The sequence below is a fragment of the Notolabrus celidotus genome, chromosome 4 (assembly GCF_009762535.1).
Source record: "Notolabrus celidotus isolate fNotCel1 chromosome 4, fNotCel1.pri, whole genome shotgun sequence".
NCBI lineage: Eukaryota > Metazoa > Chordata > Actinopteri > Labriformes > Labridae > Notolabrus > Notolabrus celidotus.
The window spans coordinates 14417406-14432460 of record NC_048275.1 but is presented as its reverse complement, the minus strand read 5'-3'; the positions used below and the strand labels follow the sequence as shown (position 1 = coordinate 14432460).

The 15055-nt window shown below is 40.5% G+C and overlaps 1 protein-coding gene across 2 annotated transcripts in view; it reads left to right on the top strand.

Moving 5' to 3' along the window:
* Positions 1 to 15055, top strand: part of LOC117811857 (cGMP-dependent protein kinase 1) — a 101704-nt gene that overhangs the window by 78424 nt on the left and 8225 nt on the right. For both annotated transcript variants that reach the window (XM_034682335.1, XM_034682334.1), the window contains exons 8-9: positions 9518 to 9583; positions 11955 to 12029. In XM_034682335.1, coding sequence (XP_034538226.1) covers positions 9518 to 9583; positions 11955 to 12029 — 141 coding nt within the window. The remainder of the gene's footprint in view (positions 1 to 9517; positions 9584 to 11954; positions 12030 to 15055) is intronic.

The window sequence follows — 15055 nt, the reverse complement described above, 5'->3', positions numbered from 1 at the left end:
TCGCTTTTGTTTTAACTCATTATTGCTGATGAGAAAAGTGCTTTGAGTGTGTCTGCTGATGTGTGAACCTGAGTTTAATATTTGTGATGAATAAAAAAAATGCCTCATCCTATACACCTTCCATTTATGTTAGAATACAAGTTACTGGGGCGCTAGTGAGCGACAAATGGAGTGAGACGTACTTTTCAGGGCTCCTGCAGAATCCTTACTAATTACATATTTAAACAACACTAACATTCTAATTAGCCCACAAAAAGCTCACATTATACCACCTATCAATCAGAAGAAGACAAAAGGCCAGTTACATCGACGTGGATGGCGTCAAATCTGAGAAAATACAAATACAACGGTCCGTCCAACTCAAGGCCCAACACCTCCTCGGAGAAGAGTTCAGGTAACCCCGCGCTGACCCCTCCCTCACCAGCGGCAACTGCAAACATGGATACCGCATCAATTAAAGCTGATATCCTCTCTTCTATAAGGCAAGACATATCCTCTGCAATAAGAGAGGAGTTGAAGAGAGCTCTGGCGGATGATTTTGATCACATACGTCAAGAGATAATATCAGTTAAATCCGAAATCTCAAACAACACAAGAGCAATTCGCGCAGAAATGGACCATGTGAAAGCTAATGTCACTGCCGTCGAGGAGGGACTGTCAACATGGTCCGACGAAGTGGTAACGGTACAAAGCACCGTTACAGACCTCAAGAAACAAGTGGAAGATTTGAAAGAAAAATGTGAGGACATGGAGGGGAGAATGAGGAGGGGTAATATTCGGATTATGGGGGTCGCCGAGCGACCAGGATCAAGCTCTCCCACAGCAGTCTCCGAACTTTTGAAGGAAGTTTTCCAGATGGAAAAAGACGTGCTGGTCGAGCGCGCACACCGCAGTCTGACACAGAGACGGCCGGGAGACAAGCCGCGCGTAATCATCGCCAAACTACACAACGATGGAGATGCTATGGATATCCTGAGAAAAGCCCGTGACCGCGGAGGTCAGCTTAACTACAACGGCAGTCCAATCGCTATATTCCCGGACTACACAGCCAACGTTGCTAAAGCCAGGGCGGCCTTTACGGATGTCAGGAAAATGCTTCGAGGAAGAGCAGGGGTGCGTTATGGAATACTTTTTCCAGCCAGATTCCGCATCTCCCACAACAACGAAGAGAAGGAGTTTATGGATGCTACCAAAGCCATGGACTATGTAAAGAGGATTGTCATCCCAGGAACGGAGATGGACAAGTGACAAAACGTACCCACATCATGCTTAGATAGGGACACGGACATGTCTATAAACGGCACCAACAGCTCTATAACGCTGGTTCGTATTGACAATTTAAACACTTTTGCATTTGTTATCGTTGTGCTTTGTGGTTATCACTTTAAACATAGGCTTGGTGTAATGTGGAAATCCCTTATGGATGCTTAGTGTACGGGTAAATCAGCGCGCTCTTGCGCTGTATGTGTGCGCCAAGTTTGGAGACATGGAGGTCCACTCCTGTCTGAGCTAAATTGATTATCTAGACGAGTATTTATCCATACTATTTAACAAGAGACGTAGCCATACAGCTCACACTTAATTTCTTGGTAATTGCCTTAATTTTATTGTTTCCAAATGCCATGGTTATGCCTAAATTTCACTTTTACATTAAGCCTACAAGTTCAGTATACTTAGATAGTTGGAATATTAAGGTTACTGTGTTGTTCTCGTTTATATGTCTTATTTGGTGGTTCTGCGGGGAACTGAATTGTTCTACGCTTGGTTCTATAACCAATGAAAGGCAAGGACTTTGCAAGACTGTTCACACAGCTGCTAATTTTGACTAGCAGTCTGTGCACCTGCCCCTTTAGGGCTGACCGGACACTAACGCCGGCTATGTTCATTGTTCATCTAGTTTTATGTTCAGTTCTACCTGTACAGATCCCAATGTTCCCCAGGGATCCTACCATAATAATAAGAGCAACAAAGAAAGATATTTTCTACATTATCCTTTTTGAAATGTCTTATGTTACTGGATAAATACTACAGTGATTGTAATGTCGTATCCTTAATCACTAATTATTCTACTTACACTGATTTAGCTGTATCTGTACGTTTACCTACATATGTATTTTATCTTCTTACTTTTTTTAGATGCACTGCTCCGCCATCACTACCTACCAATAATTCTGATAATACTTACCTTAGGGCACTCACTGACCTGTACTCAAAAGAGCATACACGATACCAAATACTTCCTCCCACCTTTGATCACTCCTCCTGTATTTTTCTCCTCCTTTTATCATACTGCGCAATGGCAAAAATAATGTTGAACCCGCTTCTTATCATAAACCATGGGTCCACTTAAGGTTATAAGCTATAATGTCAAGGGCCTCCACAGTCCTATAAAGAGGAAGAAAGTCCTTAATCAACTGAAAGGAGTCAACTGTCAGATAGCGTTCTTACAGGAGACCCACCTTTCAGAAACAGAACATGAAAAACTAAAACATTCTTGGGCAGACAAAGTGTTCTACTCATCACACCCTTCAGGTAGAAAAAGAGGAGTATCTATTTTAATACATAGACAGGTTAACTTTGCTCCAACCGCTGTCCATAAAGATCCTGAAGGGAGATTTATTCTCGTAATAGGATTTGTTGATGGAATACAAGTAACCCTTATGAATATATATGCTCCAAATGAGGATGAGCCTGGCTTTATTAGCAAGATCTTTAACACAATATTATCGCTTAGCTCTGGTATCCTACTATTGGGAGGGGACTTCAACTGTGTTATGTCCCAGTTTATGGATAGACAACCCTCCCCAAAAACTCCCACTTCAAGAATGAGTAAAATGCTTAAACACCTATCTATGGAGTCGGGATTGGTGGACATCTGGAGGAGTAGGTTCCCCAGGGCTAGAGATTATACCTTCTACTCACACAGACACTCATCTTACTCCAGAATCGATCTTTTTTTTACCCCCAAAGCAGAGTTACACAGGATAAAAGACATAGAAATTTTACCAATTACTTTATCTGATCATGCACCTCTTGTAGTACTATGGGATATTGGCCACATGCCAACATCAAAACAATGGAGATTTAATGCATCGCTTTTAAATGATAAGGAATTCATCTCGTTTGTAACAACTGAGCTGGAATTCTACCTCGATACAAATGTTTCACCTGAAACCTCACCACTCACTATATGGGATTGTGCTAAGGCTTATATCAGAGGTCGTATTATTGCATTTGCCAGCATGAAAAAGAAGAAGAGGGAAGCAAAACAACGCGAGTTAGAAGAAAATATAAGACAACTCGAACAACAACACAAAAAAACACCAAACCACATTATACTTAATGCTCTTAAAAACACTCGCAGAGATCTGAATAACTTAATCACAGAAAGGGTCGAAGTAAATTTAAGGTTCACCAAACAAACATATTATGAAAATGGTAATAGGGCAAGCAGACTGTTAGCACTAAGACTTAAAAAACAGCAGTCATCTAGAATAATACAGAAATTAAAGAGTGATAATTTAACTCTCACAAAACCGGATGAAATTTCAGAGTCCTTTGCTAAATTTTATAAATCTCTGTATGAAAATAAGGACACCTGTACAGAAAATGACGAGCTGTCAAGTTTCCTGAAAAATATTAAGTTAAATGAGCTTCCTGAATCCATGGCGAAAGAGCTCGATGAACCAATCACAGAATGGGAAATACAACAAACAATCTCTACACTAAAAAATAATAAAAGCCCTGGACCAGATGGCTATGGTAATGAATTTTACAAAAAATTCAAAGATAAATTGTCACCCTTATTATTGAAAGCTTATCACCATGCCCTACAATCAGAAACTTTGGCCCCCTCCTGGAAGGAGGCGACTATAGTTGTGATACACAAGGATGGTAAGGATCCTACCAAATGCGAATCATATAGGCCCATATCACTGTTGAATACAGACCTACGTATATTAACAACCATTCTAGCGAGGCGTGTCAATAAAGTTATCACAAAAATCATTCATCCCGATCAGACCGGGTTTATTACAGGTAGATACTATGGTGATAATATCAGAAGATTACTTAACCTAATGACTCATCCAATAGTCAAGGACAGAGAAGCGATGATACTATCTCTCGACGCCCAGAAGGCTTTTGACCGAGTCTCCTGGCAATACTTATTCCAAACACTGAAACGTTTCAATTTCGGTCCAAACTTTATTAGGTGGATACAAACATTATATTCCAACCCACAAGCAGCAGTTAAAGTAAATGGATTCTTATCAGACAGATTCAATCTAGAACGCGGCTGCAGACAGGGCTGTTCTTTGTCGCCCTTGCTGTTTGACATTAGTATTGAGCCATTAGCACAGCTTATCAGAGATGACAATAATATAAAAGGACTGACGATAGATGACGAGCAACATAAATTATCATTGTATGCAGATGATGTGCTTTTGTATTTAACTGAACCTTCAACAACAATTCCATACTTAATGGACCTTATCTCAACTTACGGATACTTTTCAGGTTATAAAGTAAATGTGGACAAAACGATGGCCATGGATATTAGCGCTAAAATTCCACAAACAACAAAACTCCATAGTGGATTTAAATGGCCCAAGGATGGCATTAAATATCTTGGTATTAAAATTCCTCTAGTGCTGGAGAATTTATATGTGGCAAATTACAAAAGCTTGATTCAAAATATTAGTAAAGATTTGGACCGTTGGTCTACACTTCCCCTTTCTATGTTAGGTCGTATTGAGAGTGTACGCATGAATGTGCTTCCTCGGCTCCTATACCCATTTCAGATGTTACCTATTGAAATTCCTCAGTCTACATTTGATAACTTGGATAGGCTTATTTCAAAATTTATATGGCAAAAAAGACGACCAAGAATCAGACTCAAAACACTACAGTTATCCAAACAACACGGAGGACTGAATGTCCCGAATTTCAAGTATTATTACTGGGCTGCACAGCTAAAACCTTTAACAATATGGATTCAAGATTCTGCATGTACCCGTTGGCTCAATATAGAAAAGAGTTCATGTGCTTGGCCCCTGAAGGTCCTGCCTTTCATGGATGTATCTTTTAAAGAAACTGACATGGGTGAATGGACTAGAATGACATTAAAAATTTGGAAGAAAGTAAAGGCTTCGTTTGGATTACCCAAAGTAATTTCAGCATTAACAGATATTGGATACATAAAGGACTTTGTACCCTCCCGTATAGATACAGGCTTTAGAAAATGGTCGGAATATGGGCTCACTAATCTATACCAACTCCATAAAGATGGCAGCCTTAAGTCATTCGAACAGTTGAGAGGGGAATTCATTCTTCCAAACACAGACTTTTTCAGATATTTACAGCTGAGGAACTTTTTAACAAAACATGCAGAATGGGAGAGAGTTATGAAACCATCCACAATAGAAATATTCTTGATAAATCTGCTATTAGGAAGCGGGGAAAGGAAATTAATACGTCATTTTTACCAAATATTTGTAGACATGAATTTCAATAACACATTACATATAAGGGAGCGGTGGGAAACCGAGATGAATATTGATATTTCACAGGACTTATGGGAGGAAATATGCTCAGAGGCACATCTAGTCACCAACTCAAACGTATGGAGGGAATTTAAGTGGAAGGTAATATCAAGATTCTTTAGGACTCCAGAAATAGTTGCCAAGATGGGCTCATCTCACTCAAATCAGTGCTGGAGAAACTGTGGTGCACATTTGGGCAACCACACACACGTATTCTGGACATGCCCCAGAATAAAAACATTTTGGGATGGTGTTTTCGGGAAGCTAAAAGAAGTGTTCAAACAAGATTTCCCAAAGGATCCGAGAGTTGCATTACTGGGTGTAACACCACGGGGAATTGAAGGAAGAGCCAAAAAATACCTCCTACAAATACTGCTGACAGCAGCAGTCAAATGTATCACGATTAAGTGGTTAAAACCGGAGCCCCCGTCACTCAGTTTATGGATTGAAAAGGTTTCTGAAATCCATCTGATGGAAAAGATAACATACTCAGTGAGGCTACAGAGGGATGTGTTTGTCGGAAGGTGGAGCCCTGCCTTGAATGTGTTGGTGGAGTGATGTGCTCTTTTTAGCTTCTTTTATTTATTCACTTCTTTTTATTTTTATTTCTATTTTTTCCTTCATTTCCTTTTCTATTATCTCTCTACATATGTTTTATTTACTCTTATTTATTAATTCATTCATTTAAAGGTATGTCTTCTGTGTTTTGTTTATTTTCTATTATATCTTATGTAACCATATAGCAACAGATACAGTAAAGATGTATAAATGAATGTTTAACTTGCCTAAACCAAAATAAAAACTAAGTTAAAAAAAAAAAAAAAAAAAAAAAAGAATACAAGTTACTTAGTTGTTTAAATCTTTGGCATTCTTGGAGAATTGATTCAATCTTTTTTTTTACCGTCAATAGACAGACACTGCTGTTTTTCTTTGATACAAACAGAGCACGACACAAATTTAAAAACTTGTTCAAGTTACTTGAATGCCGCAGGTGGGTATGTGGAAGTCAGGGTGATAGAGTTTTGGAAAGTGACTACAGCTGGTGGATTGCCAATTTCAGATTCACAGCTGGCATTTTACAAGCATGTGTGCCTCAGCAGCCATTAACAGAGCGAGCTGACTCAATGTTCAGCTTCTGAATATTAAATAATCATCACATAAAATGTATACGATGCTTCTCTTCAGCCTTAGAGAGTACGAAAACTACAAACAACAAGCTTAATAATTAACATTAGCTTGCTGGTATTTTATTCATATTTTCATAGAATAAGTCATTAAATCACTTTTTTTGCAATGTTTCTACTGCTAAAGTGTAAGGAAATAAAGATGCAAGATTCATTTTTCACTGGTGACAGTTTTAGTTGTATTCAGGTTGTACAAAATCCTGATTTCCCAGCAGTCTCTATGTATCATTCCTTTTTTTTCTGGCTTTATGGAAAGCCTGGGCGGGATGTTTTTTTTGTTTTGGAAACATTAAGTCTCAGAGGTATTCCAACATATAAATGTCAGCTTGCCTACAAAAATTATTTATCTTAATCTTTTGACCTCAGTGGTCAGAATTAGAATATTTTATCCATTAACTTGTCAAATGTAATATAATAATTTCGTATAATTACCGGTATGATGATTCCTCTATCTAAACATATTTTAAACAGAGTTGTTTCAGAAGTGCTCCAGCTTGGTTCAGTAACCCCAGTTGAATTGGAAACCAAGTCTGGCTCTCTTTGAAAACTAGTTGGGTTTTTTAATCTTCTTTTAATGACCAATAAAAAGTCTGGAGTTTTTGCTGTTAACTTAATTTCATTGGTATTTTCTGGGGATTGTTGGGGCAGCAGTAGCTCAGTCTGTGGGGAGTCGGCTTGGGAACCTCAGGGTCACCTGGTCAAGTCCAAGTACGGACCAAGTATGGAAGTTAGGCTGGTTGCTGTTGAGGTGCCAGTTCACTTCCTTGGCACTGCTGAGGAGCCGTTGAGCAAGGCACTTTCTTCTTCTCCCCATCTTCCTCCTTCTCTTTCTGCTCTTCTTCTCTCCATCTTCCCACGTTTGTTTCTTACTCTTTTCTCAGTCCTCCTCCTTCTTCTTCTTCATCTCTCTCCTTCTGCTCTTTCTTCTTCCCATCTTTCTCCTTTTTAATCCTTCTGCTCTTCCTTCTTCTCCCCATCGTTCCCTCTCCTTTAGCTTCTTCTTCTTCTCCCCATCTTCCGCCTTCTTCTTCTTATTCCCATCTCTCTCCCCATCCTCATCCTTCTTACTCTTCTATCCATTTCCCTTCTTCTGTTTCTAACTCTTCTATCCATCTTTCTCCTTCTCCTTCTCCTTCTGCTCCTTCTTCTCTCCATCTTCCTCCTTCTTCTTCTTATTCCCATCTCTCTCCTCCTCCTTCTTCACCCCGCCCTTCTTCTCCTCCTCCTCCTCCTCCTCCTCCTCTTCCTCCTCCAGCTGCTTCCTCTTCTTCAACTTAACTAATCATCAATATGCATTGATATAGATATTTAAGGACTTTATTTTGGACTGTACCATCAATACATTTTTCTTAAAGTCAAAATAACTTGACTTCAACAAACTCATATTCTTCCTAATAGAGGCCTTGCTGCACCTGAATCATTTCAGTGAGCAGTAATCTGTAGCTTGCAATAGTATGCTCTAAAAATATCTTTCCTAGCACTCCACCTTTTTTATTACTCTTATCCATAAACTTGTCATCACCTCAGTCTTGTGCAATGTTGATAGGTAACTCCCACTGACTGTCTCTCCCAAACTAATAATAGCATAATCATTAGTAACAACCATGCAGTAACAAGGTGTCACTATCCAAACCGGGCTCTTAGTTCTCTCAAACATGGACCTGCTTACTAACACTGACTGTGTGCGTATTTAAATAGTATTGCATGCTATGGTAGCCAAACAGAGGAGCAGGTGGAGCAGAAAGTGCCAGAACAGTGAGTCTGGAACGTGGACGCAGGTCTTTGGAGCTTATCGGAGTTGAATGAAATACTGTATGTGTCATGTAGCAGCTTGAGGGCCTGAATAGTCATCTGTTAATAAATCCAATGCCTGCGACAAACACTGCCCCCCTCTCCTATGCTCTCCTCTCCTCTTCTCTGCAGTCCTCACCTTTCAAACTCTGTTGTTCCCCCACCAGCTGTGACCTTTATTCAGAAGGGTCAGCAGAAAGATTGTGAGTGTGAGTGTGTGTGTGTCAGGGGGTGTCGCGCATGTGTATTTGGAGGAGGGAGTTGACATAGCACAAGGGGGACTTATCACCTCAGCCCATTGAAAACGGTTGACATGTGTCCGAGTTGAGTTCAGAGTGAGATCGTGAGTTACTGTCAGCTTCACAAGTCAAGAGGAGAGTCCTTTTTATCTTTTTATTATAACACGGATATACACTCCATCCAAAGAATGATCTTTTCTGTGACAATGAGCTGTGAAACCATCTGCTTATGGGACATCCCCAGATGATTGTTTTCCTTGTTTTTAGTATTATTGCCTTTGTTAAATTGGATAACACTTCACTCGGATTGGAGATTTATATACAAGCGCTGCGGATGTGTGTATCGCTGGAGGGGGCTGCCCTGCTCATCGCACTGGTTCAGAGTTAGAGCTCATCGCTGTGGAGCTGTTCAAAGTGAAGGATGGATTCTTGGGATACAGACTCTGAGGATTCATGCAACTGGGGAGACTCCTCTGAAGAAGCCCCATCGTCAGATGAAGACACTCTAGATGTCAAATACAATAAAGAGTAATGTCAATCATACAGTGCTGTGTGTTGCCTGTTGAGAGTGATGATTTCATTGTGTGCTCGCGCCATGTGCAGGGTGAATGGAGTAGAAGACACAGCAGGTTTGCCTGCTTCCATCATCAGACCTCTGATAAAGCATTAAAATGAATGTTAATGTGATTTAATTATCTCCTTTCAAGTGTGAGCACTGGATCAAATTAGCCTGAATGTGTTGTTTCATCTGTTTCCACAGGGAAGACATCAGGACGGCAAACGTCATCTCAGCAGAGGCCGTCACCTGCCTAGTCATCGATAGAGAGTGAGTACCAAAAAAAAGTGCACAGTCATCCTTTTGTTTCTAACAGTTAAAATGATTGACTACAGCCTGAGGTATGATCACTCAATGGACATCATGAGCAGCCAAATCAAGGGCACAGATTCTGCTTTTTTTGGCTGTTTAGAGCACTTTTAATTGCCTCTGTGTTCCACATTTGTTGGATAAATAAAGCTTCCTTTGCTCATTACTATCGGGTAAGGACACTTTCTTTGAACAGGCTTTATAAAAGCTGCTTTACTGAGACAACAAAACAAACCAACATCTCTGTAAAAAACAAAAAAAGCACAGTTTAAGGTGACATTGCTTTTGACAATCAACCTCAAACACACAGACTACATGTCAAGTTTATGCCAAAGTATCCCAAAATTCAGTAAAAAGAATGAAAGAGCTTTGAATTAATGATACCTCATTAATTTGCAGATCACATTGTACTTCACTTATTTTATTTCCTTTTTCTGACATCCTCTTGCAAATCTTGGGAGTCCTAAGAGCTGATTCCAAACACCGCCAAAAGTCTACATCTTCTGTTCTGTTACCTATTTCTCATGTAAATGTCTTCCCGACAGAAGCCTCTGTGCTTACAGGATCTGGACTTGTTTTGCTAAATCACGTCACTCATGCAGGTGTTATATTTGTCCTGAATCCTTGAACAATGTCAGTACAGAATTTAAATTTATGCTAAAATATGTATGAATGACTAACAAGGACTAGTGTCATTGATGATCATCACAAAAACGATCAAAGAACATATTTTTCAGCTTCAAATTTCCTTTCAAGTTACCTCAGCTTAAACATGTACTGTTTCATTCTATTGTTACAACATGTCTTGATGTTTCATCACCTGTTTAATATGTTTTTTCTGGTAATATACTTAAAAGGATAATCTGGAGGTAAAACTGTTAGTGTCAGGGCATTTTTGTATCCAACTTGAAGTAGTTTGGAGCGAGCAGAGAGACAGATGGATATTGGGCGTGAGATGGAGATGATATCAGCTTACCCAGGACCTCCCTCTAGCCTCAGGGAACACAACAAGCACAAATGGGCCATCCAGAGCTGGTAGAGGGGATAGTGAGTCAAAGAGCACAGATGATTACAACTGGGTCTCACTGTGCCGGTGGTCCCAGCAGCTAATGCTATCACATCTCAAAAAATGTAGCTCAGTATGTGTGCGTATCACCTAACCAGGCCACCGTTCGTGCAGATGCTCAGTTGTTAATATTTAAACTTAGTTAACTTGTGTGAGCATGCGTGCGTGATGCATTATAAGAAAAAGAGTGCAACTTAAGGGGTAAGCTCAGGATATTTACAAGAGCTTCTGCCGGAGAGAAAGGAGGAGACAGACACTGTGGGAATGAAACATGGAATAAAATTTAACAGCAGGGAGTCGGCAGCTCGGTATAACAGAAAGTGTGAGCAGCCAGACGTTTAAAAAAAAAGAAAAGCTCGGCAACAATCCCCGCTTGCAGGCATTACGGTCTCAACAGGAGAAAACACCAGATGTACTACATCTTCTGGCTGACAGCTTGATGAGCCTTGTGCAAAAAGCGTCTCTGTTATTTGTTCTTTCAGGATGTTTGGAGTCTTTAGCATACGCAGCCATACTTCAGAGAGAAATGAGCCAAATCCTGGTTATTTTTCATGTTGCAGCTCTCCCCTTAGAGTGCAACTTTGGAGGATTTTATCGCAGGGAGTTAGCCCTTAATGCAGCTTATTATTTAGCAGTGAACCTCTCATTTGAATCCCTCTTTAACTTTCATATCCTGATTGATCTTACTAATGAGAATGTATTAAGCTGTGGTATGTCCAGTAGGCTGATGTTATTTCACTTTTATTATTAAGGCCTGAGAGGAACATCCTTACACTTTTCTAAATACCTCCACAGACTTATAAAAGGAAAAAAACTCAAGGTTTTTTACGTGTGATCATTTAAAAACATCTGCTGACTTTTAATAGTGGTACGGTCTTTACTCTGTCTTATAATTCATGCATTGAAAATGTCAGCCCTCTCAGCCTCCGTCCACTATTTCACCACTCGACACTTCTTCTGGGTATCTCTGTCTTCTCGTCTGCTCTCAGTGATTTTTAGAGGCTTGTCTCTAAAAGCAGACCTATGAATATTTAATAATGACTGGCAGAGGTTTTTTATTTTATGCTGGTGTAGTCATATACTGCAGCAACTTCTTGTGCAGATCGCCATCAGTGTGCAAACTGCTTTACTCCTTTAAAGCGTAGAGCTTTTCATTCATTGTCAAGTTCACAGCGGCTTGTGCTGCTTCAGGTTGAATAGCTGAAAGCAAAATAATGCTCTGAAAAGTTGTGCTGTTTTAACCTATACTACATGTCTGTTTTGCAGTTCATTCAAGCACCTGATTGGTGGCTTAGAGGATGTTTCCAATAAAGGCCACGAGGACGCAGACGCCAAAGCCAAGTAAGAAAATGCTGATTTATTTGTACACATTAATTAATTTAAACAGTAATTATGAATGGTAATCTCATTGCTTTATGCTTTGGGTTTGTTGTGGAGGTTTTGAAGTCTTTGTTTTTATTCAATTAATTTCGGTAAATTAGTTTTCCATCCCAGTAACCTTTAAAACGCTGCACCGCGTCATGGCCGCTCCGCATTACAGCTTCTCCGCGCTCCAGGCTGGACGTTAATGCATTGTGCCTTTAGGTCTGTTACATAACAACACAATACCCTGGTGGCAGGCCAGAAGCAGAGGCTACGACCTCCGCCTCTATTTCTGGAGGAATTAATATGTACTCTATTTACTGTCGCTATGGAAACAGGAGACTACAGAAGGCACAGGGCACCTTGGCAATGAGGTGGGCATCTTGGGGTGCGGGCGGTTACGTGTTGGCATAATCCGATACCTTGCTCGCTCTGTGCTATGTTGTGAGTCAAGGTGAGGAGAAACAAGAAGCCGGTAATGACAGCTTACAGAGAGAGGAAGAGAGAGAGAGAGAGAGAGGGCACGGACGGATTATCACCTCAGGAGATGGGGAGAGATGGAGAGACGAGGACAGAACAAGACAAGGGACCGAGCAGCAACACTCCTGTCTGGATTCCTCGCTGACTGCCGAGAGTGTCAGTCATCTTTTGGAATTCAGCGGGAACATAACCGCAGATGCTGTCGGACACAGACCCTGAGGAGAGAGAGCAGACAGATTCAATGGGGGGGCACAGATGCCCCTTACAGCTTGCTGTGGCTGATAGGCGGAGCCCTGCAGTGCTCATTCTCTGCCTCATTTTGCACATCTCCTTTGTCTTTAGGGTCCCTTTTTTTTGTTAAAGATTGGTTTTATGCAAATTAGCAGCAATTGATACACTTGCCACTTCTTTTCACCTTATTAAAAAACACATTCACCACAGAACAAAGACACGCACTTAAGCAGTCTCTCACCCTGATGGAGGTAGATTCACGACTGTGTGCTCTGTGTGTGTGTGTGTGTGTGTGTGTGTGTGTGTGTGTGTGTGTGTTTGTGTGTGTGTGTGTGTGTGTGTGTGTGTGTGTGTTAACCCCCTGCCCAGCTGAGCACATTTGTGTCTCCATAAAGAAAGCCAGAGTCAGGATCCCATGGTGATGGAAACTATCTCTAATTGATCGCAGCGGATATGCACGGTGCAGCGTCGATGTTACCATACAGCAAAGTACAGCTGCTGTCTGTGAGGATGACAGGTCCTGTCTTCAAAGACAACCTCCGCTTTATGTGCTATAAGTGCACAGAGTGTTTGATCCAGCCGCTGCTTCCTCTGCTGGAGGAGCTTCATGCTACACAGAGTACAGTGAGAGCATCAATCACTGCTGTAAGGTTGCACTTGCACTTTAGCACATGTAAAACATCAGCTTATGTGTTTTTGTTTAGTGAAATGTAAGGTGAGAAAGTTTAGCTGAGACAAACATTTTGAAAAAAATACACTGTGATGAGGTTAAATAATCTTGGTGCAGAATAATATCTCTTTTTCTGAACTCCCTGAACACTCTGATCCCTCTCTCCTCTCATACCCTCTCATCTTTACTGATAGCTCTCTAATACGGCCATTAAATGCTGAACATTAGTTAAAAAACGTCTATTTCCTTCTGTTCAAATTGAACGAATAGTCTATAGCATGCTCTGGTAGGTTAAAGGCTGATTTTACTTTCTCCCTAATTGATGAAATTTCTCTTATTCTCCTTCCAAACCTCCATTGAAGCACCTCAAAGTCTATCACACACTGTATTAAACTTGCTAAAGCCTTAAATACTTTGCCTCCCACTTAGTGCTAATCACAGCCCATCTAGCATGATTGAAGATAGATGAGGAAAATAAGACCCAGAGTGACTCAGCACGTCCCATGTCTCTCGATCAGGTGTAGGAGTTCAATGAGGAGGGGTTACCGGTAAATAAAGGTGCCTTTTAATGAGAGTCAGCTTTAAGGTCAGTGATGCTTTCCCCTCCTCTCCTCTCACTGGAGTCGTGCAAGAAGAACAAGAAGCACCGAAGCGTAGGAAATGATGATATCAGTCCTTACAGTTCAGACGCATGGGGATTGCATAATTTTTTATGATCTCATCCGTTCACTGATACAAATTATGGTCCACTGGGATGCTACTTGACCTGCACTTTGTATTTCAGTGGTAGGAATGGCTCTAACACGTAGCAGTTACAAGTAACATGTCATTAAAATCCTCAGACTACATGCACTGTGTGACTAACAGGAGATATACTAGAGCAGGAATTCCCAAACTTTTCAGCGCGTGTCCCTCGAAGTGATTTCATGCGGCTTCATTTAGCTGGTCTGCAGAAAATTAGCTTAGCTATATGAGCATGTGGCTGTGTTTCCTGTGCTGTTATGAATTAACCTACTGCTACTGATGCTTTTGATGATCAACTGTTCACTTACCCTAAACTTAGGGGTCATCTGGCAAAAAGAAAGGCAGAAAACTCATTACATTTTCTATTTTGAAGATTTTATTTCAAATTTAGCAACTGTTTTTGTCGATATTCTTTCTTATAATGGGTAAAATTTACCATTTTTACATTACATTCACAAAGAAACATTCTGGAAGATATCTTGCAACCCCCCAGGTTGTCCCGACCCACACTTTGGGAACCCCTGTACTAGAGTATTGGATGCAGCTGAGCTCAAGGTCGTGGTTTGGACGTATGTTTAGGTGGATCTATACTTGTAGTCCCACTGGGCCATCTTGCCTGGATCATATTCCATAGGCGCTTCAGACATTGAGGAATGTATGGACATTGAAAAGTGTTGCTTATCAATAAAAAAGAATCAGTAAACATCTCAACCATTCATCATCCAGCTTTCTTTTGTGTCCTTGGTGACAATAGGAGGTCTTCCTGAAGAAAAAAACAACTATTGATTACAGAGCATTTATGTGAGCTGATAATTCACAAGTCATTTTCAAGGCTGTTTTTTTCTCTTTAGTCACAGAACAGGAAATGTCTCATAGACAA